Source organism: Rhinatrema bivittatum, chromosome 2, assembly GCF_901001135.1.
Source record: "Rhinatrema bivittatum chromosome 2, aRhiBiv1.1, whole genome shotgun sequence".
Lineage (NCBI taxonomy): Eukaryota > Metazoa > Chordata > Amphibia > Gymnophiona > Rhinatrematidae > Rhinatrema > Rhinatrema bivittatum.
In genome coordinates, this window is record NC_042616.1 from 661,310,951 (window position 1) to 661,335,140 (window position 24,190).

A 24,190-nucleotide genomic window follows, 5' to 3' on the forward strand; every position below is an offset into this window, starting at 1 on the left:
AGTGAAACAAGGCAAGGACAGGACAGGACAAGACCAACAAGGCAGGATTTGAACAAAGCAGACAAGGGTAACAAGGAGCAAAGAACATAGAAGCCCAAAGGCAACACAGCAGTATACAGGTAGAGTAGGCCCGAAAACCTCAAGGCAAGATACATTAAGCCAGAAAACCTCAGCAGGAAACAAGGCAGGATAGACCCAAAGGTCTCAAGTCAAGGCAAGGAACAAGGCTAGAAGGTCTGAAGGCCATAAGGCAAGGAACTAGAAGTATTACGGTGGGTGGACTCTTGGCCTGAGATGGGGTTGGTGGTACTTGTGAGGGTGAACCCCCACAGGTCCCCACAGTTAGACAGGAAGCAGAGCAAGCAGGAACTTCACCAATACCAGCCGTCTACATTCCCTGCAGGTTGAGCCCTTGGGTACCAGGGCCAACTGGTCTTAGGTGGGCCTCTGTGTGGATGATCCCGGGGACGGCCAAGCTTGGGGCATGACGAGGAAAAGCGAGATTCCAGTCCAGAGGCCACAACAGGCAGTAGAGAGAAGTCAGGTCCAGTCCAGGGGTCAGAGGCAGACGGCAAATTTAGGAACAGTCCGGGTCAAGAGCCAAGGTCATCCAAAGAGCAGGGTAAGGAACTGAAGCAGGAATGAATGCTGGAACTCTGGATCAGGAACAAATATTGGAACTCAGGATCAGGAATGCAACAACACAGGAATAACGCCAGGAATGAGCAAGGTGACCTGGTGCCAAGGCAAGCTCTGACTTGCAGAGCTTGCCTTAAATACCCTGAGCCGCTGACATCATCACTAGGGACCGCGAGAGCTTTTCCCACCATGGCCCCTTTAAATCTCAGCAGGCAGCGCACATGATGATGATGCCATGATGACCCCATGCGTGCCTAGGAGCAAGGCGCTGAGAAGGACAGTGGCAGTGGCGTAGCCCACGTGGTAGCAGCCACCGGATGGGGAGAGGACGTGCAGGCCGGCAGAGGGGAATCCCTCGCCGAGCCAGAAGGCCCAGGATGTGCAGCAGTGGCATGGCCGTGAAGACGGCTGCCTACCGCCATGAGCAAAGGCAGGACCGAGCTCAGGGTCCAGTGTCACAGGGTAAGGGGGCCCGGCCCAAGGCCTCCGCAGCCAGGAATCATAACAAGAAGGCCCAATGGCCACAGGGCAAGGCAAGAACAAGATGGACAAGGGTCAGTTCATGGAGTCAAATGAGACAGTATGAGAAGACAAGGGTACTATGGCAAGACAGGTTTGCATAGGGCTGAGGAATGGCAAGGACAGAGAGGAGGGGTTTAGCAAGTTTAGGAGTGAGGATTACTAAGGGCCTCTGCTGGTGGAGAGGCATCATTGTAGGAGTCAAGAAGGTAGGATAAGGCTGCATAGCAGGAAAATCCTAACATTACCTCCCCTTTTAAGACTCCCTCCTCCTGGGTCCCAATTTTCATGGAGGCTATGGTCAGGTAAACAAGGCAGGACTTGGCTGGATAAATAAAGCAAGGCTTGGCTGAAGTGACAAGGCTGGACATCTGGAATAATATAAGGAGAGTTGCCCTCTTCTGGGAAGGCTGCAGAAGAGTGCCTTCTTCTGGGCAGTCAGGCTGCTTGAGCAGGAGCACTGCTGACTCGGAGTGTCCAAAAGGCAGAACCATTAGCACTAGCACAGGGTGACTGGAGTGTAAAGCTACTGCTCAGGATCCTTGGAAAACTGGACCACTGGCACAGGGTGACTGGAGCATGGAACTACTAGCATGGGATGAGTGCAGCATTAGACCTCTGGCTCAGGATCCATTGACTGGCCACCGACACAGGGTGAGTGGGGAGTGGAACCACTGGTATGGTAGACTGGGGCACCTCCCAGAGTGGCACTGCTGACTTGGGCTTCTCTTGGAGTGGCACAGCTAGACTGGAGTCCCTCTAAGTTAGCAGAGGGCTAGGAAAGGCAGGCTGACATTGGGCTTTTCTTCCTGAAAAGGCTCAGCTGGAATCGAATACACTTGTTGAGATGGGTCCATTAACTAAAATGTTCCTCCTGGAGTGGATCATCTGTACTGGAGTCCTCCAGAGGCTGAGGTAGCACCATGACTGCTGGATCAAGCTTCTTTTGAAGCAAAGGCTTTAACGGTATTTTCACTTCATTCACTGGTTGACAAGAAGTGCTGAAGGTACCTGGAGACAGAACAGCAATCTGGCATGGATTCTGTAGAAAAGGAAGAGGTTTAGATTCTGAGTCGTCTTCTGAAATGGCATGCTACCTTCTTGACTGTCAGCTTTGATCTCATTAAGGACAGGAGTTGTTGCACCAGGTGTGGTTTTGTGAACTTGGGAAGCAGAATTAATTAGCTTGGCTTGTCTACCAAAGGGGACAACACTGGATTCAACAGAGCTTTCATTTGCTTCAGGTGTTCTAGACTGGGATCACAAGAAGATTTTATTTTTCCAGGTAAGGGTTTTAATATCTTTGATCATGTTGTGGTGGAATTAACTGTGCAGTTTAAATTATCTTCACCAATAGGAACAGAACCTAAATTAATCAGGCAAGCTGGGTTTTCAGTGCTTCCGTTTTCTTCTGCTTCTCTGTACTGAATTCAACAGGAAATTCTGCTTTTTTTCAGGTAAGGATTTTAAAGCACTTGAACATGAGGTGGTAGAATTAACTGTGCAGTTTAAATTAGCTGTGCTTTTCAAAAGGCTTGTGGTGGGAATTTTCTCAGCCAGTCTGTAGTGTGAGTGGCTTCAGGAGCTCACAAGTAGAGCACATCTGTGAATAGTAAGGAGTAACAAACTGACGCTTTTGACATCTCCACCTTTCAGGATTAAAAAAATGACAGCGGATAAACTTAGTGAAGGTGGAGGGACTCAGAACTTGACAAATAAGGCAGGCAAAACTCAATGTAGAAACATATTGAGTCACTAAGGCAGAAACATAGCTACTCTTAATGGTAGCAGAAAAAACTGGTTTGGACTCACAGGCATGGCTAAGGATCTTGTACCCACTCTCGTAGACAAGTATTGGTGTTCTCAGGGGTTCCAGAGTCCAGGAAATCCACTTGGGGAGTAGCATGGGACTGCAAGGCAAGAATTTGGAAAAGACAAGGGCCGGTCTTCTGCCTAACTAGCCCCCTCCCCCGCAGGTTGAGCCCTTGGGTTCTGGGGGGTGGTAGGTCTCTGTGGCAGCAATACATCACAGTAGTGAGTCCAATTGACTAGAACACAACTACGCAAGGCTTGGATGAGACAAGGCTGAAGGCAATATTCGGCAGGCTGGGCAAACACAGCAAGACTTGGTTCTGGATAGGACCTGGAACAAGACAAGAACTAGGGTGAAACAAGGCAGACTAGGGCAGGATTTGGACAAGGGCAGTGTACAGGTAGGGTAGGCCCAAAAGCCTCAAGGCAAGATTAGACTAGAAGGCCTCTGCACAAAACAAGGCAGGAGAGATTAGAAGGCTTAAAGGGTGCAAGGCAAGAACACGGTCAGGTTACTGAGCCAAGTGAGAAACCATGAGAAGACAAGGCTATTATAGCATGGCAGGTTTACATAGGGCTGAGATGTGGCAAGGACAGAGAGGAGGAGTTTAGCAAGGCTAGAGGTGAGTCTTACTGATGGCCTCTGCTGGTGGGGAGGTATTATTGCATGAGTCAAGAGGGATAAGGCTGTGTAGCAGGCAAACTCCTAACACTTGATGCCAGTTCTGCTCCTCCTTGGCAGACACTTGTTTTGCATGCTTTTGGCTAGTTTCAGGCATGCTTGGGACAAATGTGGAGGGCAGTGGTAGGAGAGGAATTGAGAGGTCAGGTAAAGAAACATGGGGTGGGAGGAATTGATATCAAGCTGCATATAAGAACATATATATATAATCTTTTGTAAGAGGATGAATTTCAACTAGACTAAAATTGTCATTTTGGTCTTTATCTGCCATCATATATTATGTTACTTTATTGTACTGCTTCTATTGGAGTCTAGATGCTCTCTTGCTTCATGCTTTAACAATGACAACCAGCCCCATGTGCCAGGGTTTCTTTTACATAGGTAGGCAGTATGGGGGCTAAGTCATGAGGAAAAGAGGATTGTACATGCTCAGTTTAGTGAGCACATGTTATTTTTTGTTGTGGCCTTGTGCTACTTAGTGCATAGATGCACTTAGCTCATAAAAGTGTAGTTTCTATGTGCTAACATGCCCATGCTCATAGAGCCCGATTTTCAATCTTTATTTATTTACAAACAATTAGATATTCTGCTTTTTTTTTTTTTGCCAAGAATGTTCTCCAAGAGGATTACAAACATCTTAAACTAGACTAATTACTACATTAGCAGTAACATATGTTGTGAGATCCTCTGCACTCATTGCATAAATGTCCTGGTACAGTGGATACTAATAGTTTAACAAACAGGCTGGGAAAAGACCTGGTTGAACAGCCAAGCTGTTAGTTTTTTACAGAATGTGAGGTAGCACAATTCAAGCAAAGAGGTAGTCACCAATTGTATATGTAAGTGGACCTGTGGATATTTATGCTAATATTTTATATGAAGCCTAAGTTTCAGTATTCTACACAAGTTACCAAATGTGCATGTAATAGCCATGTGGAGACTTATGCTCACATTCTATGGAAAGTGTTTGGCGGGAGCAGCCCAGTTTATAAAATACTGCATATTTCTGCCCCGAAAGTACGTGTGTATGTTTCAGCATGCACACATATATTCGTAATGCAGGAAACCGCATACTTTACCCATTTGGTATAATTACATACATATATTTTATGTGCATAATAATTGTAATGTGCGTGCAATAACCCTGAGTTATATGCGGAGGCCGGTATTTTATAAAGAAAGTGCATACCCTGCTTCTGAAAATACTTACTTGTATGCATACTTGCACTCACTGGTTCACCAATACCACCAACAGTTCACCCGGACCTTCCAGCTCTTCACATTGACACCCCCCCCCCCCATCTCACACTCACACACACACACCTTAAGCCCAGACTGCCTATCCAAAAGATGCAGGCAAAAGATAAGTGCAATTTCACTTCTACAACTTCATTAGCAGATGTAAAAGCATACAGACAAGTTTGGGATTGTATGCGCATATACAAATATGCGCATTGTGTGCGTGTTCTTCTAATCCCTACCCCAAAATGCTCCAAACCACCATTAATATTTACATGTGACACCACAAGTACACGCATGCTTGTGATGTTTCAAAAATAGCATATATACGTGTACCAGACTACTTATACATGTATAAGCTGATTTTATATATGGAAACTTTTTGAAAATTAACCCCAGAGTGTTCCTGTGCTACCAAGGCTATTTTTTATGTAGTTGCTAAAAGATTTAGTGCATCACACATTAAATGATGTTTTAGCATGCATGTTAAATTATTTAGTGCATGCACACTAAGGGGTAGATTTTCAAACTATGGGGTAGATTTTCAAACAAGGCGCGTCGGCGTACTTTTGTTGGCGTTCCAGGCGCCAACAAAAGTACGCCGGATTTTAGTAGATACGCGCGGAGCCGCGCGTATCTGCTAAAATCCTGGATCGGCGCGCGCAAGGCTATCGATTTCATATAGCCGGCGCACGCCGAGCCGCGCAGCCTACCCCCATTCCCTCCGAGGCCGCTCCGAAATCGGAGCGGCCTCGGAGGGAACTTTCCTTTGCCCTCCCCTCACCTTCCCCTCCCTTCCCCTACCTAACCCACCCGCCCGGCCCTGTCTAAACCCCCCCCTTACCTTTGTTGGGGGATTTACGCCTCCCGGAGGGAGACATAAATCCCCGCGCGCCAGTGGGCCGCTAGCGCGCCGGGACGCGATCTGGGGGCGGGTCCGGAGGGCACGGCCACGCCCCCGGGCCCGCCCCGGAACACTCCCGACACGCCCCTAAAATGCCGCGTGGATCCGGCCCGCCCCGACACGCCCCCGACACGCCCACCTCCGAAAACCCCGGGACTTACGCGAGTCCCAGGGCTCTGTGCGCGCCGGTAGGCCTATGTAAAATAGGCTCACCGGCGCGCAGGGCCCTGCCCGCCTAAATCCGCCCGGTTTTGGGCGGATTTAGGCGAGCAGGGCTCTTAAAATCCGCCCCTATGCGAATAGGCCTACTTCTGCTGGCGCATCAGGCGCAAGCAAAAGAACGCTGGATTTTAGTAGATACGTGCGGAGCCGCGCGAATCCACTAAAATCCTGGATCGGCGCACGCAAGGCTATCAACCTCCCTCCGAGGCTGCTCCGAAATCGGAGCGGCCTCGGAGGGAACTTCCTTTTGCCCTCCCCTCACCTTCCCCTCCCTTCCCCTACCTAACCCACCCACCCGGCCCTGTCTAAGCCCCCCCCCCTTACCTTTCTCGGGGGATTTACGCCTCCCTCCGGGAGGCGTAAATCCCCGCGTGTCAGCGGGCCTCCTGCGCGCCGGGACGCGACCTGGGGGCGGGTTCGAAGGGCACGGCCATGCCCCCGGGCCGCCCCGGGCCGTAACCACGCCTCCGGGTCTGCCCCCGAAACGCTCCCGGCACGCCCCCTAAACGCCGCGCGGTTCGGGCCCGCCCCCGACACGTCCCCCTCAGAGAACCCCGGGACTTACGCGAGTCCCGGGGTCTGCGCGCGCTGGTGAGCCTATGTAAAATAGGCTCACCGGCGCGCAGGGCCCTGCTCGCCTAAATCCGCCCGGATTTGGGCGGATTTAGGCGAGCAGGGCTCTTAAAATCCGCCCCTAAAAGTGTTTAGTGTGAGTTTCAGGGCACAAGCCCCTGTATGGTAGAAAGCTACAGTCCATGAATGACTGTTGGGATGTTTTACACAGCTTTGTCAGAAGGAATGCCAGGAGACAGGAAAAGAGGGACAGACCAGATGGAATCAGCTGAAAATGCTTCAAGCAAAATCCTCTTGCTTTGTTAAATAAAACCACATTTGAGATGTGTACTTAAAATACACAGCAAACAACTAACATGTCCATGTTTATTTTAGTGCAGTATGCTTTTGTAAATTACTGCTCGCTACAGATCTTTATTTTGGAATGAGCTTTCATGCTTGGGTTTGAAACAACTTTAAAACATCTATATTTGGTTTCTTTTCAGGGCTCCAACATCACAGATACATGTACTGAAATGCTGATGTATGGAATTTTGCTCAAAATTTCAGCTGGCAATATCCAGGAACGTGTGTTTTTCCTGTTTGATAATCTCTTGGTTTACTGCAAAAGGAAACACAGGTAAGTGTGCATTTGATCTTCTCATTTATCCACACTTTGAAGTGCATGCTATAACTATTTATGATTATTTTATTCATGCAGAAATGAAGGTCCTCAAATAAATTGTAAGTGATACAAATTGCTTTTTGATCTTTATTTCTGCCTAATGAAGTTAACTAACATGGCAAAAACACTAAGTAAGTTTTTTGGTAACTTTTATAAGACCAACAAAACATGTTTTGGTCCTTTAAAAGGAATCATGATCTACTATAACTAGAGTTTCCTCCAGTCCCGATATGGCTGCTAGAATTACTCAACCATACTATGTCATTTTATTCAGAATATGGATTAGAAGAAAGTGATGGTGGATGGTTCTGGTTGACAAGAATCAGAACCAATCTGAACCCAAATAAACTTCTGGTTTGGATTTGCCTTGCTTTAGATTCAGATTCTTGTGGGTTAGGGAGCACAACAGTCCAGTGGAACAACTATTCCAGCTTCCTGTTTTCTCATGACCACTAGAAGACATGGATAAGGGGATGTATTCATCTATAAAAGGCGGGTCATTATGCTTAGAGGATTGAAGAAGCTGGGCTTGTTTAAGAGAGACCTGTGGTATATAAATGGGAATTTATGTTTGAATGGTGGTGAAGGGATGCATGCCAAATATGTTTTATTTTATGAGCATGAAAGACAGTCCATGCAAATGTGTAAGTGATACTGTAGTAAGTGTATATATGTATATATCTGTGAGCAATACCATTTGACTTCCTTCAGATCAAGATATTAGAAATGTGCACACATTTGAAACAAATAGGGATTCTGAAATGAAAGAATCCATTTTCATTTCATTTCATTCCATACAAAATGAAAAGACAGGGGCTCAGAAAATACTGAAAATGTTTGTTTTTGGATCCATTAAAGACTATGGAGTGAGCAAAACTGCAGCTTTTTTTTCTTTTTCCTACTAAAACCAGACACACCACAGCCAAGCTGAGGAACGGACAAGGAAATAGAAGAACCAATCAATTGAAACACTTTTTTTCATCCAGCCTATCCCAGCATCACTTCCTTTCAAGGCAGTATAGCAAGCTGTATTAAATAAACTTATTTTTTTAAACCTGAATCTGAAAGAAAAAGTGTCACCATTTTCTTGCGAGTCATTTCTCTGTTAGATTCCAGGTAGAGAGGAGATACCTTCTGAAGTTCTGTATATGTCAGAGTATATGAAAAACCTTTTATAAAAGGAAGGCAAGCACAAAGATGAGATTTCTACAATGTTCTCTCAACCTAGTTTGATGGACTCTCAACTTGGGTAACATCAAGCTAGGTTGAGAGAACATTGTAGAAATCTCATCTTTGTGTGTTTCCTCACTCTGATGGTCATCACATCTTCACAAGAGTGCACTGTTCTGTTTGTACATCGTACTCTGCATGTCAAAGTTGCCCCAACCCTAAACCTCACCTCGTTACTAGGTGGGCCTCCTATAGAGGTATAAATAATACCTAACTACTAGAAGGGCCTTATAGTCTCCCCCCCCCCCCCCCCCCCCCCCCCCCCCCCAAATGCTATGTGTGATATAGCCATATGCACAGCTTAATGCCAAAGAAAAAGGTGGTGTTATTTCTGGTGTTAAAACTGTACAATATGCAAAAAGGCCAAAACACTACTTGGAAAATAACCCCCTTCACTGGCTAAGTTATCCAGCTAACTCTGAATATTGGAGCTGGGTTTTCCCAACCTGCTAACACTGTGACTGCTGGACACTGGCTCTTGCAGAACATTTGTCATTTACAGGAGTACATGCATGGGTTTTGATGGTTTTTTATATTCCTTCACCTCAATTCTGGCAGCTTACTGTCTCTGCAGGGTTGAAAACCCCTTTTTAACAGGTCCAAAACATATCACTCAGATCCAGACGGAACTCAGTTCACATTGTAAGACTCCAACACATGATAAATTCATGGAGGCCGGTACCTGGTTTATAGTAGCTTGTTGGAATCACAAACTGCATTATTTGATCTGAAGTCAGCTTCCCCCAGGAGCATTGGGATACTAATGCACATCCCGATGTTCTTGGAGCCATTACTGTACTTAAAGGGGATGTTGGTCCTGAGTAAGCCCCCTACCCGAAAGTGGACAAAAATTCTAGGGGTCTCCATAGAGTTCCTGTTCCCCTATTATCCCTGGAAGTGGCACACTGTTAAAATATGTAAAAATGTTTTAAATTGGACCCAAGTCCCACCCTCAGCTCCTGCCTGCCCCTTCATTAAAAAACTCTGGCTCCTGGAGGCCTGGACCGCACCCACAAACCTCCCCTTACTCACAAAAGCAGCCCTGGTGGTACAGTGAGAATCCAGAATGCCCCTTAGTTTCTGATCCTGATGGCAGCCATTTTTCAAAATGGTGCTACCTGACATTTGCCCCATCAGCTTATGGCATTATTTTACATTCATCCTATGCACTTTCATTGCCCCTATTTTTTTCTGCCTTTCTGATGGTAATCACTAAATGCTTCAGTGCCAGAATAAGTAGTGTCAAGGACAGGAGTACCTGTGCATTGTTAGGCTATAGTGCTGAAATGAATCTCATCTTACTCTTTAACAATGGGCCTGTGCTAAAGGTTCTTGATATGGTGGCTGTCTTTATTTTGTGGATATGGAGATTTCTAGATTGTATACCTTAGGTAATCCTACTTTACATGATAAAATGCTCTCTGTGCATCAAGGAATAATGCCATTGTGGGATCCTCTGAGTATTTGACTTTACATATTAGATGCAGTACACAAGTTGTCTGTGGTTGATCTTCCTTTAACAAAATCTATCCCACAATTACTGTAATAATAACTTCCAATCCATGGCACATTCTTTTTCAGAGGATTTGAATTTGCTAAATCCAAATCTATATTATACATAGGGACCTTCATTTTCAGTTTTTATTTTATTTTATCCAGGAATTTTTCAGTGATTATTAGAACAAGAACAAAAACTGGAGAAATCAGTGGGAAAAAAAAGACCTGTAATTTTCCCAGGCAAATATCATGCTTGTTCTTGTTGTAATAGAGACTGATAAATTCAAAGGAAAAATAAAATAAAAACTGAAAACCAAGATCCCTAGCACTGCTATATTTTTTGATAGCTATTAAGTAAATATACATTAATTATTTATTTTCATACATAAAAACAGCTAACCACAATGTAAAACTGTAGCTAAAAGTAGCTTGAGGCCAAGTTACAGTCAATCTAGTATTCTTATTACTCTGTTGGAGTGTTGGGTATCCAGCATGGATAATGGACCAGATCAAACTCTTTGTTAAAATCTGCCGACAAATCAATTGCTGCACCGAAGACTGTTCAACTGAATCAGCTTTTCTAAAGAAAATAAAAAATGTACATATATCTAATCTTAAACACTCTATGCATAAGACTCAGGCTTAGACAGAACAGTGATTGCACTGACTAGGATGGCCACTCTCTCTTTGGATTAGTTGCTTAGAGTAATAGATACTAGGCATGTGCATTCGGATTGACCGCATATGTAAAACGCAACTCAAATTTTTTTTTTAACTTAAAAAAAAAATGAGGCGTAAACGAGCAGATTTCCGACATATTGAACATAGATATGTCGGATACGGCGAATCGCCATGCGCGCGCTTTCTCGCCGCCATTACCTGCGACTCGAGCTCGGAGCCCCGGATTGCCTGAAAATGGCGGCGCCCCTGCGGTAACCATGCCAACCTGTCTGACCCTGTCCTGTGAGTCTCAGTGACTCACAGGAAAGGGTGGGACAGGTCGGCATGGATACCGGAACGCAGCGAATCTGCATTCACCTTTTCAGAGAAGCACTGAATGCAGCGAATCGCGCTGTCATTCCGTGCTTCTCTGAGGATTTCCTGACGAGCCAGCACTATAAAAGCAGCAGCAGCACGAGGACTGACGGACATTGTCAGCGATTCAGTGGGGAGGTGGGATCGGGATCGTGCAAGGTGGGCTTAGGCAGGCTGAGGCAGAGAAGATAGCAGAACCAGATTTGATAGACAACACAGAACAGAACCAGATTTGATAGACAACACAGAACAGATTCTTTGTTAGGGAAAAAAAAAAAAAAGAACATTGTTATTGAGTGAGTCTGTACATTTTATCCTGGGCAGTGCCAGGCAGGGCTGGCAGTACTCTGCCTCATATTTGCTATTTTTAAACAGACTTAAAAGCATTCTCCTTGAGTGGTTCAGTGCTGGGTGGGCACTGGGCAGCAGTTCCAGGGATGGGAGTACTCTGCCTCATATCTACTTTAGTTCTATGTGCACTGCAGTGCACACAGACAGACACATTCCGTGCATTGCCAGGCAGGCAGTGAGGCAGTGGGCATTGTAAACAGAGTGAACATTGCCCTTCAGCGAGTCTGTTAAATTTGCTATTTCTAAACAGACTTAACCGCATTGTCCTTGACTGGTTCAGTGCTGGGTGGGCAGTGCCAGGGCTGGCACTGGCAGTACTCTGCCTCATATCTACTGTAAAGGAAGCTGGTTCTCTGTGCACTCACTGCACACACACAGACAGACACATTCCGTGCATTGGCAGGCAGGCAGTGAGGCAGTGGGCATTGTAAACAGAGTGAAGATTGGCCTTCAGCGAGTCTGTTCAATCTGCTATTTTTAAACAGACTTAACCGCATTGTCCTTGACTGGTTCAGTGCTGGGTGGGCAGTGCCAGGGCTGGCACTGGCAGTACTCTGCCTCATATCTACTGAAAAGGAAGCTGGTTCTCTGTGCACTCACTGCACACACACAGACAGACACATTCCGTGCATTGCCAGGCAGGCAGTGAGGCAGTGGGCATTGTAAACAGAGTGAAGATTGGCCTTCAGCGAGTCTGTTCAATCTGCTATTTCTAAACCGCATTGTCCTTGACTGGTTCAGTGCTGGGTGGGCAGTGCCAGGGCTGGCACTGGCAGTACTCTGCCTCATATCTACTGAAAAGGAAGCTGGTTCTCTGTGCACTCACTGCACACACACAGACAGACACATTCCGTGCATTGGCAGGCAGGCAGTGAGGCAGTGGGCATTGTAAACAGAGTGAAGATTGGCCTTCAGTGAGTCTGTTCAATCTGCTATTTCTAAACAGACTTAACCGCATTGTCCTTGACTGGTTCAGTGCTGGGTGGGCAGTGCCAGGGCTGGCACTGGCAGTATTCTGCCTCATATCTACTGAAAAGGAAGCTGGTTCTCTGTGCACTCACTGCACACACACAGACAGACACATTCCGTGCATTGCCAGGCAGGCAGTGAGGCAGTGGGCATTGTAAACAGAGTGAAGATTGCCCTTCAGCGAGTCTGTTCAATCTGCTATTTCTAAACAGACTTAACCACATTGTCCTTGACTGGTTCAGTGCTGGGTGGGCAGTGCCAGGGCTGGCACTGGCAGTACTCTGCCTCATATCTACTGAATAGGAAGCTGGTTCTCTGTGCACTCACTGCACACACACAGACAGACACATTCCGTGCATTGCCAGGCAGGCAGTGAGGCAGTGGGCATTGTAAACAGAGTGAAGATTGCCCTTCAGCGAGTCTGTTAAATCTGCTATTTCTAAACAGACTTAACCGCATTGTCCTTGACTGGTTCAGTGCTGGGTGGGCAGTGCCAGGGCTGGCACTGGCAGACTCTGCCTCATATCTACTGAAAAGGAAGCTGGTTCTCTGTGCACTCACTGCACACACACAGACAGACACATTCCGTGCATTGGCAGGCAGGCAGTGAGGCAGTGGGCATTGTAAACAGAGTGAAGATTGGCCTTCAGCGAGTCTGTTCAATCTGCTATTTCTAAACAGACTTAACCGCATTGTCCTTGACTGGTTCAGTGCTGGGTGGGCAGTGCCAGGGCTGGCACTGGCAGTACTCTGCCTCATATCTACTGAAAAGGAAGCTGGTTCTCTGTGCACTCACTGCACACACACAGACAGACACATTCCGTGTATTGCCAGGCAGGCAGTGAGGCAGTGGGCATTGTAAACAGAGTGAAGATTGGCCTTCAGCGAGTCTGTTCAATCTGCTATTTTTAAACAGACTTAACCGCATTGTCCTTGACTGGGTCCGTTCATTTTGTTATTTTAAACAGACTGAGCATTCTTCTTGAGTGGGTCTGTTAATTTAGTTATTTTAAACTGACCGAACATTATTATTGTGGGACAGTGGGCAGTGTTACCACTAGTACTCATTGACATTAAATCCATAATGTCAGGGAAAGGGAGATGCAAGCGACTTAGTGGGAATGGCAGCGGAGGCACCGCAAAAGACACCAGCGCAACACCACCAGTACAGGTAAAAAGGCAACTGTCGCAATCAAACGTCTTTGTAGGGGATGGCAGTTCCATGGCAAAAAAAAAGAAATCAGACCATGAAACTTTGCAATCGCCACCACGTGTTTCTGGCACTGTAGTTTTGGAGGAGAGTGAAGAGGAGGCAGAGTCTAGCCAGACAAAAGTTACACACCCAAGAGCAGCCAGGGGACAGAAGTGTCCTGCAAAACTTCGCGGTGACAAGGTAGCGCTGGCACTGTTAGCTTCTGATTCAGAAGAAGAATCTTCTTGGATGGGATTCTCATCAGAAACGGAAGATGTAATACCTGAGCAATCTTCGGTAGAATTGTCAGTTAGTCCTGTTTTAGCCTCCACCTCCAGAAATCTGCGGCAGGGGAGACATTCCACTGATATCGAGGAGGAGGAAGAGCTGTCAGAAGGGAGACAGAGGGTGACTGTTGCCCCCGCTGGCATTGCTTCGCCGGGTGCATTGGGTGCACCACCCACACCCAGTAGTACCTCAACTCCAGTGCCACCATCCACCCCCAGGGCGGGAAAGAGAGGAGGATCACAAAAAAAATCTGCGATCTGGGCACATTTTAAAGTGACAGAAGACCCGCGTTATGCTCGGTGTAATTACTGTGCCAGGGATATTAGCAGAGGCAAGCAACTGGGACATCTGTCAAATTTTGGCATGGAGTATCATATTAAGAGGCAACACCCAACAAGATTACTGCCATCTGGGGATGGTAGCATTTTCCGTCAGGGGACCCCTTCCCCTTCCAACCAGGGTGCAGTGGTAGGAAAGCAGCAGAGTCAGCCCACGCCCTCATACCCTTCTAGCAGTCAGGCGGCAGGCCAGAAACCCACTGACATGTGGGAGAAGCGACAATGCACCATGGAGGAAATGGGGTGGAGTGCGGTAACGCTATCCCGGGGTAGGAGGCAGGCAGCCGCAAAAGTAGTAACCAGGAGCATTGGGGAAATGATTGCCCTTGATGACCAGCCCCTGCAGTTAGTGGAGAATGTGGGTTTCAAACGTTTCTTGAAGGTCGTACTTCCAAATTACAAAGTCCCCTCCAGAACCACATTTAGTAGAAAGGTCATCCCCAGCCTGTACAAGCACTGTGTCAGTCGCGTGCAAGCACTGCTAGGAAAGGCAGACGGAAGAGTGCATTTCACCTGCGATATCTGGACCGCCATGAATGCTGCACACTCTTACCTCTCTCTGACAGCACACTGGTGGGACATGGCAGAGGCAGGGGCAGCCAGCAGCTCTATTACTGAACAAGCATCAGGGTGGAGGTGGGCTTTACTGAACACCCACCTGACGGACCATTCCCATACCTCTGCCAATATTCTAGCATGCATCAGAAAGATGCTGGCGAGCTGGAAAGTACACCAGCGAGACAGTAAAACGTGGGCAGGCTTTTTTGTCACAGACAACGGTGCAAACATGGTTAAGGCAATAAGCGATGGGCGGTTTAAGAACATCCGATGTTTTGCACACACTCTGCATCTGGTAGTGAAGTCAGGTTTGGGCTTGGAGTCCAAGGACAAGGAGACTGAATACCTGCGTCGGTTAATACACAAGTGCAGGAACATAGCAGCACACTTCCACAGAAGTGTCAGGGCGGGGCAGGTTCTCAGAGAAAAGCAGACTGATTTGGATATGGCAGAGAAGCGTCTCATTCAAGACGTTCCTACCCGGTGGAATTCCACCTTTATGATGCTGGAGAGGTTATTGGAGCTGCAGACACCCCTTCATGAACTTTCTGGTACAATAGACATAGGTGTACAGAATCCCCTAGGGCATCACGATTGGTTAGTCATGAGTCAGCTGTTAAAAATCCTGCAGCCCTTCAAGGACGTCACGGAGGAGCTGAGTTCCAGAAGTTCCACCTTGGCTGACATCATCCCTATTGTGAAATTCCTGGATGACCATTTGGAAGGCATTAAACGGCAAGAGGGAATGACTGCTGAGGTGCTGCAGTGTGTGGACGTTTTGCAGCAGCAGGTGAAAGACAGATTAAGGCCTTTAACAGAGGACAGCACATACATGCTCGCCTCTGTCTGTGATCCCCGTGTGAAAGGTAAACTCGCCCTACAGACCAATTGTCTGTCATTTGTGAAGGAGCTGTTGTTAGCACAGGTCCGTGAACAGGAGCACCATAGGCGGAGACAGATTAGGCTTGAAGCACAGGTGGAAACAGCAGGCACGTCACAGAGTTGTGCTGCTGCTAGCCCTGGCAGGAGAAGGACTGTGTCAGTGACAGATACTATTATTAGTGCGTCCACCTCAACGTCAGAACGCCCAAGGCATGTTGGCCATAAAGATACATCAGTTGTGCAACGGGCGAGAGAGAAAGTAACTGGATTGAGTGACTCTCAGCCCTCCCAAGCACAGGAGGAGACAGCAGCAGAGCTGTCAGTGACACGGTATCTCTCAGAGCCGATAGAGAACACGCAGACAGATCCGCTGGCATATTGGGCACACAAGTCCACTGTCTGGCCACACCTAGCCAAAGTGGCTGAAGGATATCTGTCATGTCCACCAACCAGTGTGCCCAGTGAACGTGTTTTTTCAATGACAGGGGATATCATGAGCCCTCACCGCTCAAGGCTGTCACCGGTCTTGATGGAAATGCTAGTGTTTTTGAAAGTAAACCTGCCATTGCTTGGCTTTCCCGATTTTCCTTGTGAATGGCAAGATGAATAAAAGCTATTGAAAGGAGCCTTGCAGCAGTTCCAATTGCCTCCTATGCTCAAGATAATGTAAGCACTGCAGCACATGTTCTTGACATGAATCGCTGTGCCTGACCGGCATCTACTGTGCAGCCCTTGTGTTCCCACAAGTGTTTTAACTCCGTTGCTGTTCCTGCCTGTACCTCCAGGCATTGTGTTCCTACTGGTGTTTTAACTCCATTGCCCGCTCCAGAGTCCACTCGCTCAAAATAGCGGCGAGCCGTGCAGAAGAGACTCCAATCAGCCCTAAATACAAATAAAAGGAAAAAAAGAAAATCTCTGCGGCTGCCTGAAGCGGAATCGAAGGGAAAGCGGTGAGTGGAACCGAAACCGCGCCCCTGTAGTTGCAGACAGCCAATCAGGGCAAGCTGAGCAGCCCTTTAAATTTGTGAACATCCCCACGGCGTCACGCGCCGGGCGTCGCGCGTCCGAAGGGGCGCGGGCTAAGGGGCTTGCCCCTTAGCGCGCCCCTTTGCGAGCTCATATGCGAGGAGCCAACAAAAGCCCTCTTCGTCATCTCAGACAAACTTCCACAATAGTTCACACCATCCATATCCAAACTCAACGGCAACCTTACTGAGCTCTTTCAACAGGCAACCTTACTGAGCTCATTCAACAAGCAACCTTACTGAGCTCATTCAACAGGCAACCTTACTGAGCTCATTCAACAGGCAACCTTACTGAGCTCATTCAACAAGCAACCTTACTGAGCTCTTTCAACAGGCAACCTTACTGAGCTCATTCAACAAGCAACCTTACTGAGCTCATTCAACAAGCAACCTCACTGAGCTCATTCAACAAGCAACCTCATTCAAGCAACCTCATTCAACAAGCAACCCTACTGAGCTCATTCAACAAGCAACCTCACTGAGCTCATTCAACAAGCAACCTCACTGAGCTCATTCAACAAGCAACCCTACTGAGCTCATTCAACAAGCAACCCTACTGAGCTCATTCAACAAGCAACCCTACTGAGCTCATTCAACAAGCAACCTCACTGAGCTCATTCAACAAGCAACCTCACTGAGCTCATTCAACAAGCAACCTCATTCAAGCAACCTCATTCAACAAGCAACCCTACTGAGCTCATTCAACAAGCAACCTCACTGAGCTCATTCAACAAGCAACCTTACTGAGCTCATTCAACAAGCAACCCTACTGAGCTCATTCAACAAGCAACCCTACTGAGCTCATTCAACAAGCAACCCTACTGAGCTCATTCAACAAGCAACCTCACTGAGCTCATTCAACAAGCAACCTCATTCAAGCAACCTCATTCAACAAGCAACCCTACTGAGCTCATTCAACAAGCAACCTCACTGAGCTCATTCAACAAGCAACCTCACTGAGCTCATTCAACAAGCAACCTTACTGAGCTCATTCAACAAGCAACCCTACTGAGCTCATTCAACAAGCAACCCTACTGAGCTCATTCAACAAGCAACCTCACTGAGCTCATTCAACAAGCAACCTTACTGAGCTCATTCAACAATCACCCAGACAGCACTCTCTTTACATTCAACCAAATAGTGCTCATCCAGCAATCAACCATCCAGAGCTCCTGCTAACCAACCTATCTTCAATCAACCTCGGCACACTCCCCCACCTGCCGCCCAGCTACCCTCTGCACCAGCCAACTAACCATCACAATGTCTTCAGCTTTTCCAATCCCAACCCTGCAACATCGCATCATACCTAAAAGAACATCCTATAGACAAGCCCTCCATAGCAACCTAAAATCTCTCACCCCTATTCTGATTGCACCATTCACCCAGCTCTTAGGCCTTACTCTCTTCTCACTCTCACTATTCAATGCACAATCCCTAACAAAAAAATCCCTAATTTTCAATGACTATCTCACCGACGCCAATCCAGATATCTGCGCAGTAACGGAAACATGGCTCAAGCCCTCAGATACAGCTATAATAAACCAGCTACCTACACAGACCTACGACTTCTTCTCACTCCCTAGACTGAAAAAAAGAGGAGGGGGACTCCTTCTGGCTACCAAAAAAAGCCTCAACTTCACCCAACAACCATTTACCTCCAACTCAAAACTGGAAGTCGGCTTCTTTACTTCACAACATCTACAAATCCTTCTTGTCTACTAGGGATGTGAATCGTTTTAGGACGATTAAAATTATCGTCCGATAATTTTAATATCGTCTTAAACCGTTATGGAACACAATACAATACAGATTCTAACGATTTATCGTTATAAATCGTTAGAATCGTGAGCCGGCACACTAAAACCCCCCTAAAACCCACCCCCGACCCTTTAAATTAAATCCCCCACCCTCCCGAACCCCCCCCCAAATAACTTAAATAACCTGCGGGTCCAGCGGCGGTCCGGAACGGCAGCGGTCCGGAACGGGCTCCTGCTCTGAATCTTGTCGTCTTCAGCCGGCGCCATTTTCCAAAATGGCGCCGAAAATGGCGGCGGCCATAGACGAAAAAGATTGGACGGCAGGAGGTCCTTCCGGACCCCCGCTGGACTTTTGGCAAGTCTCGTGGGGGTCAGGAGGCCCCCCACAAGCTGGCCAAAAGTTCCTGGAGGTCCAGCGGGGGTCAGGGAGCGATTTCCCGCCGCGAATCGTTTTCGTACGGAAAATGGCGCCGGCAGGAGATCGACTGCAGGAGGTCGTTCAGCGAGGGTTCCGGCGCCTCGCTGAACGACCTCCTGCAGTCGATCTCCTGCCGGCGCCATTTTCCGTATGGAAAATGGCGCCGGCCATACGCGTATGGCCGGCGCCATTTTCCGTACGAAAACGATTCGCGGCGGGAAATCGCTCCCTGACCCCCGCTGGACCTCCAGGAACTTTTGGCCAGCTTGTGGGGGGCCTCCTGACCCCCACGAGACTTGCCAAAAGTCCAGCGGGGGTCCGGAAGGACCTCCTGCCGTCCAATCTTTTTCGTCTATGGCCGCCGCCATTTTCGGCGCCATTTTGGAAAATGGCGCCGGCTGAAGACGACAAGATTCAGAGCAGGAGCCCGTTCCGGACCGCTGCCGTTCCGGACCGCCGCTGGACCCGCAGGTTATTTAAGTTATTTGGTGGGGGATTTAATTTAAAGGGTCGGGGGTGGGTTTTAGGGGGTTTTAATGTGCCGGTTTTTCGATTTTTCGATTTTTAACGATTTTTAACGATTTTTCACGATATTTTACCCCCCCAAACGGCAACAATACGATTCCCTCCCCCTCCCAGTCGAAATCGATCGTTAAGACGATCGAGGACACGATTCACATCCCTATTGTCTACGCCCCTCCGGGACTGCTAGAATCTGATGTCTCTCCCATCCTTGAAATCACCACTACGCTCCTCAACCTGGATTCTCCAGCAATCATCCTAGGAGACTTCAATATGCACATAGACAATCCCTCACCATCGAATAGCTGTGTAACCCTCCTCACAGCTCTCTCAGCAATGGGATTCCAACAACTGGTCAACAAACCCACTCACAAAGCGGGTCACACTCTGGACCTGATCTTCATCAACAAAGGCATTACGTCGTCATCCACTCTGAAGAGTATGAAGGTTCCATGGTCAGACCACACCCTCATTTCTACATCTCTCGCACTGAAAGAATCCATCTCTCCCAATATCCCTTCACCCTCCTTCCACTACAGGAAACGATGCACCACGGAAGACCTCAACAACCAGTTGGATTCACAGCTCCCTCTATTAGACCTCACCGACCCAAACTCTGCCATTCACTCCTGGAACAATATAACAGAAAACATAGCTAACAAGCTCTGCCCGACAATCTCTAAAAAATCTCACACTAATGCCTCCAACAGACAACCTTGGTTCACCAATGAACTTAGAAAACTAAAACAAAGTTTAAGAAAGAAAGAAGCGATATGGCGTAAAACCCCTTGTGACAGTACCATCTCTTCATACAAAGCCACTCTACACCATTACAAATCACTCACCTCTAAATCAAAAAAAGATTACTACGCTTCTAAGATCCACAACCTGGTCTTAGACGCCAAAGCCCTCTTCGCTTATGTCTCCAGCCTCACTCACACCATTCCCCAAGAAATCCCCAATAACCTAGCACAATCCAAAGCCGAAGAACTCGCTCTGTTTTTTCAAAACAAAATTACCAATCTCTTAACCCAACTGCCTACCAATTCCACCACCCTCCCAACATATCAGCACCCTCCCTACAAAAACATCAGCCTAAACATCTTTGAACCCGTCTCCTCCTCTGAGATACAAGCCATCATGAAAAAAATGAAACCCACTTCTCATCCTGCGGACCACATACCCACCAAACTACTTCTATCTATCCCAGACACCATAGCCTCATCATTGACAGACATCATCAACTGCTCTCTCGCCCAAGGAACCTTCCCAGACGATCTTAAAATGGCTTCAATCACTCCTCTCCTAAAGAAACCTAACCTTGACCCGAAGGACCCCAACAACTTCCGTCCCATAACTAATCTCCCTTTCATCGCTAAGATCATGGAAAAACTAGTGAACACTCAACTATCAGACTTCATTGAAGACAACAATATTCTCTGCGCTCCCCAACACGGATTCCGTAAAAACCGAGGTACAGAATCCCTCCTCACCTCTCTGACAGACTATATCATAATGGGCCTCGACAAAGGTCAATCATTCCTACTAATCCTGTTAGACCTATCCGCAGCATTCGACACGGTCAATCACGCCATCCTCCTAAACCAACTATCGTCCATAGGAATCAGCGGCACCGTACTATCATGGTTCAAAACCTTTCTCAACAACAGAGGTTACAAAGTTAAACTACAAAACAAGGAATCTTCAAGATTTGACTCTACCATAGGAGTCCCACAAGGTTCATCACTATCCCCAACTCTCTTCAATATTTACCTTCTTCCTCTTTGCCATCTTCTCACCAACCTCAACCTAAAGTATTTTCTATACGCAGATGATATTCGAATTATCATCCCCATCAAGAACACATACTCTAAAACTCTTGAATACTGGGAATCTTGCCATCAAAAAATCAAACAACTACTCAACAACCTAAACCTCATCCTAAATTCCTCCAAGACTGAAATCCTACTCATCTCGCCTGAGAATAGCATTCCTAACAATAATCTTCCTACCAACCTATCCACCACACAAGTTAGAGACTTAGGAGTGATCATAGACAACCGGCTGAACTTCAAGGCTCACATCAACAAAACAACCAAAGACTGTTTCTTCAAACTCCAGGTACTAAAAAGAATTAGACCCCTTTTCCATGCTCACGACTTCAGAACGATCATCCAAGCAATCATTTTCTCGAAACTAGATTATTGCAATTCTCTATTGCTAGGTCTTCCTTCATCCTACTCCAAACCGTTGCAGATGGTTCAAAACTCGGCAGCCAGACTACTAACAGGCGCCAGGAGAAGAGATCATATATCGCCCATACTGAAAGAGCTTCACTGGCTACCCGTACACTTCCGAATTTTGTACAAAGCCATATCCATCATATTCAAAACAATACATCAACTCACCACCCTTGATCTGCAAATCCCAATCCAAATTCACAACTCGTCAAGACCAACCAGAGACGCTTACAGAGGCTCACTCCTAGCACCCCCTGCGAAAACGACCAGACACGCTACCCTAAGAGATCGTGCCACTTCCACAGCTGGTCCCCTCATTTGGAACTCCATTCCTTCAGATCTCAGACAGGAGCCCTGCCTCCTAACTTTTAGAAACAAGACTTGGCTTTTCAAGCAAGCGTTCCCGGACACAATCTAACGACCCCACTATCACCTCCTCAAAACTACCAGTCTTCAACCATGCATTGTATATAGCACTTAATTTGTATATTGTTTAACCGCTACTATTCTATCCTTTCTCTTCCCCCTTCTCCCAGTTCTGCTACCCCTGTTATATGTAACTGCACCTTCTGACACACAGTTCCAGTTTGATGTATATACTGCACCCCTGTTTTATGTAAACCAGCAAGATATGTTGTCATGATTGCCGGTATATAAAAACCTTAAATAAATAAAAATAAATAAATAAAATAAATTGCTGTGCCTGCCTGTCCCTCCCGGCCTTGTGTCCCTAGCCGGGATTGACCTCTGTCCTCCAATGATATGCCTGTTCCTCCAGGCCTTGTGTCCCTAGCTGGGCAGTTCCATTTTGTTATTTTAAACAGACTGAGCAATCTTCTTGAGCGGGTCTGTTCCATTTTGTTCTTTTAAACAGACTGAGCATTGTCCTTCAGAGTGGGTCTGTTGATATTGCTATTTTAAACAGACTGAGCATGGTCCTTCTGAGTGGGCCCGTTCATTTTCTTATTTTAAACAGACTGAGCATTCTTCTTCAAGGCCGAAGTGGAGAAGGGTTCCATATGAACAGCAGTTCCACATGGGTCAGCCGGTCCGAAGAGATAGGCGAGCGCCGTTCGGAAGGGACGGGCGATGGCCTCCGTCGTCCTCGGCTGATCGAAAGGGAGTCGGGTTCAGATCCCCGAACCCGGAGTGGCGGAGATTCGGCGCTGGGCTCTTCCCTCTTCACTCGCCGTTACTGAGGGAATCCTGGTTAGTTTCTTTTCCTACGCGGCTTGTGTCCCTAGCTGGGATTGACCTCTGTCCTCAAATGATGTGCCTGTTCCTCCAGACCTTGTGTTCCCACGCGTATTCTTATTTCTGAGAGATTTTCCGATTCCTTTGTCATCAGCTAAAGTGCATAAGATGCGTTGATGAATAGTTTTGAAGATGACACATATGGCTTTATAGATGATACGGAAGTGGACGGGTAGCCAATGTAACTCTTTCAGAATGGGAGATATGTGGTCTCTCTTTCTTGCGCCTGTTAGTAATCGGGCTGCTGAATTTTGAACCATCTGTAGTGGTTTGGAATAGGATGAGGGCAGACCTAGCAATAGGGAACTGCAGTAGTCTAATTTCGCAAAAATGACTGCTTCGATGATCGTTCTGAAGTCTTGAGCATGGAAAAGAGGTCTTATCCTCTTCCGAACCTGGAGTTTATAGAAGCAGTCTTTGGTTGTTTTGTTGATATGTGCCTTGAAGTTTAGCCGGTTGTCTATTATCACTCCTAAGTCTCTAACTTGTGTGGTAGGTAGGTTGGTGGGAAGAGTAGTGTTGGAGATATTGTTTTCAGGAGAGATGAGTAGGATTTCTGTCTTGGATGAGTTTAAGATGAGGTGTAGGTTGTTTAGTACTTGTTTGATTTTCTGGTGGCATGTTTCCCAGTAGTCAAGAGTTTTACAGTATGTGTCTTTGATAGGGATGATGATTTCAATATCATCTGCGTAAAGGAAGTACTTTAGATTGAGGTCGGTAAGAAGTTGGCAGAGAGGAAGAAGATAGATATTAAATAGGGTCGGAGACAATGAAGAACCTTGAGGGACTCCTATGACAGAGTCAAATCTTGAGGATTCCTTGTTTTGGAGTTTAACTTTGTAACCTCTGTAATTGAGAAACGTTTTGAACCAGGATAGGACGGTGCCGCTGATTCCTATGGACGAAAGCTGGTTCAGGAGGATGGCGTGGTTGACCGTGTCGAACGCTGCGGAAAGGTCTAACAAGATCAATAGGAAAGAGTTTCCTTTGTCGAGGCCCATTAAGATATAATATTATATCTTATAGTTGTGGTTTGGATCATATTCTTTAGGTGAAGACGGTTGTCTATAATTACTCCCAGGTCTCTCACATGGTTGTGGGTGAGAAGGTGTTTGTGATGGATCTGAGATGGGAGGTTTTCTTGCTTGTAGGAAATGAAGAGGAGTTTAGTTTTAGAGGCATTGAGGACCAGGTTTAGACTGTTGAGGAAATTAGTGGTGGCTTGTAAGCTGTTGTTCCAAAGTGCGATGGCTTTGTTAATAGATTCTGTTATGGGAATAAGAATCTGAACATCGTCTGCATAGATGTAGTGAATGAGGTTAAGACTACTTAACAGTTGGCAAAGGGGAAGGAGGAAACGGCGGGGGAAACGGCAAAGCT

At 46.9% G+C, this 24,190-nt stretch overlaps 1 protein-coding gene across 1 annotated transcript in view; it reads left to right on the forward strand.

Moving 5' to 3' along the window:
• PREX2 (phosphatidylinositol-3,4,5-trisphosphate dependent Rac exchange factor 2) overlaps nt 1–24,190 on the forward strand; it is a 922,406-nt gene that overhangs the window by 236,491 nt on the left and 661,725 nt on the right. Inside the window, exon 7 of the mRNA XM_029591436.1 lies at nt 7,076–7,209. Within this exon, the coding sequence (XP_029447296.1) occupies nt 7,076–7,209 (134 nt within the window). The remainder of the gene's footprint in view (nt 1–7,075; nt 7,210–24,190) is intronic.